Genomic DNA, 4,043 nt, shown 5'->3' on the forward strand with positions numbered 1-4,043 from the left:
ATCGTCTGCCAAAAATAACCGTGTCTTATGATTTTCTGGGCTAGAGTCCTTCCACCTCCATGATCTCTGCAGATCCCTTTGTGCACTTCCCGCAGAGCATACTCTGACTCAAAGGGTATTGGGCATCAGAGGTACGACCAAGTGTGTGACCGCTTGTACAACTTGGATCCGTGGACCACGTAGTGGGCGGCCTTTGCGATTAGTCTCCGGGCTGTCAATTTGTCTTCAGGTAGTATCCCGTCCTTCAGGTACCATACTATGGGGTCCATCAAGTTTGGCCCGACCAGAATTTCCATCACTTACTTTTCATCAATGCTGGGGTGAAGTAATATTTCCGTGTACACGGAGCCGAAGTCATGGGTTTCTTTAGAGGCCATTTTGGAGAGGGCGTCCGCACGATTGTTCATGCCTCGTGGCACCTGGAGAACCTCAACTCCCCCCATTCCTTTCAACTTTTCTCTTACCTTCTCGAGATATCTTTTCATCCTGTGCTCTTTGGCTTCGCAGGTCCAATTCACTTGCTCGACCCCCAGTTTTGAATCACTGTAGACTTTTAATTTCTTTGCGCCTAGCTCCGCGGCTAGGCTCAACCCTGCCAATAAGGCCTCATATTCAGCCTCATTGTTGGAGGCTTTGAAGTCTAGTCGTAGGGTGTATTATCCCATGAACTCATCCGGCCCTGGGAGGACCACTCCTGCTTCGCACCCTCCTTTGCTCGCCGAGCCGTCTACGTGCAGAATCCAAAGGGTCTCATTGCCTTCCTCAGGTTGTCCAGGCCCATCACGCTTCTCTCCATGGGCTGATTGCTCGGTGGGGGCCTCGGTTTCTTCCGTCAATGTCGGTTCCGGCGTGGGGGCAATTGAATTCCACTATAAAATCAGCGAGGACTTGGGATTTGACGGCTGGCCTTGGTCGGACTTGTATGTCAAATTCTCCCAACTCGACGGGCCAACTTACCAATCTTCCAGAGGTCTCTGGCTTTTGTAGGATCTTTCTCAATGGTTGGTCTGTTAAGAGTACTATGGTGTGGGCCTGAAAGTAGGGGCGGAGCTTCCGGGCAACGGTGACGACGACGAAGGCGAACTTCTCTATATTTAGGTACCGGACCTCCGCACCATGGAGGATCCTACTCACATAGTACACCGGATGCTCCTGCTTGTCTTTTCCTTGAACCAGTACCGCACTTACCACCGTAGGACTGACAGCCAAATACAAAAAGAGCTCTTCCCCGGGCTCGGGCTTGGATAATACTGGCTGTGTTTGGAGGTACTGCTTTAAAGCGTCGAAAGCTTCTTGGCATGCCGGGGTCCTTTGGAACTCCCGTACGTTCTTTAGGAGATTAAAGAACGGCTGACATTTTTCGACCGATCTGGACATGAAGCGGCCAAGGGCGCCGACCCGCCTCTCTAGCCGCTGCACTTCTACCATAGTCGCTGGGGGTTCCATGTTTAGGATGGCCTGAATCTTTTCAAGGTTGGCCTCGTTGCCTCTTTGACTGACCATGAATCCTAAGAATTTCCCGGATGTCACCCCAAAGGCGCATTTTGCCGGGTTGAGTTTCATCTGGGCTTGTCGTAGAATGTCGAAGGTTTCTTTGAGGTCAGAGATGTGCTTATGGGCTTCCAGGCTTTTTACCAACATGTCATCCACGTATACTTCCACGTTTATGCCTATCTGCTTTTGAAACAGCTTATTCACGAGCCTCTGGTACGTGGCTCTCGTGTTTTTCAACCCGAAGGGCATGACCGTATAACAGTAGACGCCCTGGTCAGTGATGAACGTTGTCTTGGGAATATCTGGTTCGTGCATCTTTATCTGGTTGTAGCCGGAGAAAGCGTCTAGGAAGTGATGAGCTCGTGCCCAGAAGTGGCATCGATGAGCTGGTTTATGTGTGGCAAGGGGTAGGGGTCTTTCGGGCAGGCCCGGTTTAGATCAGTAAAGTCTATACAAGCCCGCCAACCACCATTAGCTTTCTTGACCATGACTACGTTGGATAGCCACTCAGGATACCGGATTTCTCTAACAAATCCGGCTTGTAGCAGTTTTTCCACTTCAGCTTTGATATGAGTTTGTCGCTCTGCCGCGAAGTTTCTCTTCTTTTGTCGGACGGGCTTAAGGGTTGGATTTACGTTCAACTGGTGAGCCGCAATCTCCACGAGTATGCTGGGCATGTCTGAGGTGGACCACGCGAATACATCCTTGTTGCTGAGGAAGTTAACCATTTGGTCCCTTAGGGTGCCTCTTAGTAGGGAGCCTATTCGGACCTTTCTCTCTGGATGGTTCTCGGATAAGGGAACAAAGTCTAGCTCCTCGATTGGCTCTCCTCTAACCGTGCGGGCTCGTTCTCGGGGGTCTTCGCTTCCGATCGTGAAATTTTCAGCTGGGGCGTTGCTTCCTTTCAAGCTTGCTACGTAGCAATGGCGTGCTATCATTTGCTGCCCGCATACTTCTCCTATTCCGGTTAAGGTGGGGAACTTCATTTTGAGGTGAGGGGTAGAAACCACTGCTCCTAGATCCCTCAGGGCTGGTCGTCCTATGATGGCGCTATAAGTGAAAGGCATATCCACGACCAAAAAGGTGGCCATAATGATTTTTTAGAGGAGGTACGTCCCGAAGGTGACAGGTAAGTCGATTTTATCGCTGACCTGCACGGATGCCCCTGAAAATCCGTATATGGAATACTCTGCAGGCCCCAGCCTTCCCTTGCCCATTTTCATTTCCTTGAAGGTTTCGAGGTGCAACACATTGATGGAGCTCCTTGTGTCTACCAAGATCTTTCCTACATCGAAGTTGGAGATGATCAATCTGATAACCAGCGCATCGTCGTGCGGGACTTGTAGTCCGTTGTAGTCTTCAGTGGAGAAAGAGATGACCTGGCCTTCTTGGGGCGGATCCGTCCTGGCCCTTTTAGAAGGCATTTTTAGGGAGAATACTCGCTCTGCGTATGCTTGTCAACCGGCTGTCGTTGGTCCTCCTGCCGCAGGTGCTCCTACGATGATGTTGATTTTTCCAACAATAGTGGGGGGCTGCTCGGGGGCCGGCGCCTGGCACAGAGCTTCTTCTCTCTTGGGGGACCGGTGGTGCCGGGAGTGGTGGCGACGGTCTCGAGACCGATGTCTGCTGCGGGACCGATGCCTGCTATGGGACCGGCGCCGGCTGCTCGATCTGTCGGTAGGGGAAGAGCGGTGTGCTTCAACCTGGTGGTGGGAGCGCTCTATTCGCGCAGGGCTCTTAAGGTACCAATCTAAATGGCCTTCCTCGGCTAGTTTTTCTAGCTGGAGTCTGAGATGGAAGCAACAGTCAGTTTCGTGGTCGTAGTCCCTGTGGAAATCACAAAACTTTCCAGTGGAGCGCTTCTTCTGGTCAGTGCTCATTTTCTTGGGAGGGGTCAGGAGACCTTGATCTCTGATAGCAAACAGGACATGGGAGAGCGGAACTTCAGGGGAGCATTTCCTAACCTTTCAAACACGGGGATGGGGTTCCGGTTCGCCGGCCTCTCCTCGGCCTACGGTTTCCCGGCTCCCCTACCGTCTTCTTTCTTCTTGTCCTCGGGGCCTGCTCTGCTTCATTCCCGTACTCATGCTTCTTCAGCTTGGATGAACTTGTTAGTTTTGGATTCGAGTTCTTGTAGATCCCGTGTGGCTTGAGAGTGAGGTGCACTTTGAGATTTTGGTCGGTGGTAGTGTACTTTAGGGTTGCAATCGCTATCTAAACGTCGATGTTCGAGAGTTGAGCCAACTCGGCATTGAATTTCAACATGAAGTTTCTTAGGGTCTCGTTCCTTCCTTGTTGGAGGGCCAGGAGAGCGTCCGCCGGATCGTGGCTGAGGCGATTGTTGGCAAACCTCGCTTTGAACTTCCTTCCGAACTCATGAAAGGATCCAATGGAGTCTGGCTCCAAACGCAGGTACCAATCGTTAGCAATTTTTCTCAACAGGGAGGCAAAGGCTCTGCACATGAATCCGTCCGATGCGCCTCGGAGCGTCATTACCCTCCTGAAAGTCTGGAGGAATTCCACGGGGTCTGTGGTTCCATCGTAACAAC

General features: G+C 51.6%; 1 protein-coding gene across 1 annotated transcript; it reads right to left on the minus strand.

Annotated features, from left to right (window-relative positions):
• Window positions 1–1,838: 1,838 nt before the first annotated feature.
• Window positions 1,839–2,585, minus strand: LOC143888582 (uncharacterized). Its single transcript, XM_077393027.1, has one exon. The coding sequence runs from the start codon at window positions 2,583–2,585 to the stop codon at window positions 1,839–1,841; it is 747 nt and encodes a 248-aa protein (XP_077249142.1).
• Window positions 2,586–4,043: the final 1,458 nt, after the last annotated feature.

The sequence above is a fragment of the Tasmannia lanceolata genome, unplaced genomic scaffold, assembly GCF_043159265.1.
Source record: "Tasmannia lanceolata isolate RefF3 unplaced genomic scaffold, GAP_Taslan_0.1 ptg000012l, whole genome shotgun sequence".
In the NCBI taxonomy this organism is placed as follows: Eukaryota; Viridiplantae; Streptophyta; class Magnoliopsida; order Canellales; family Winteraceae; genus Tasmannia; species Tasmannia lanceolata.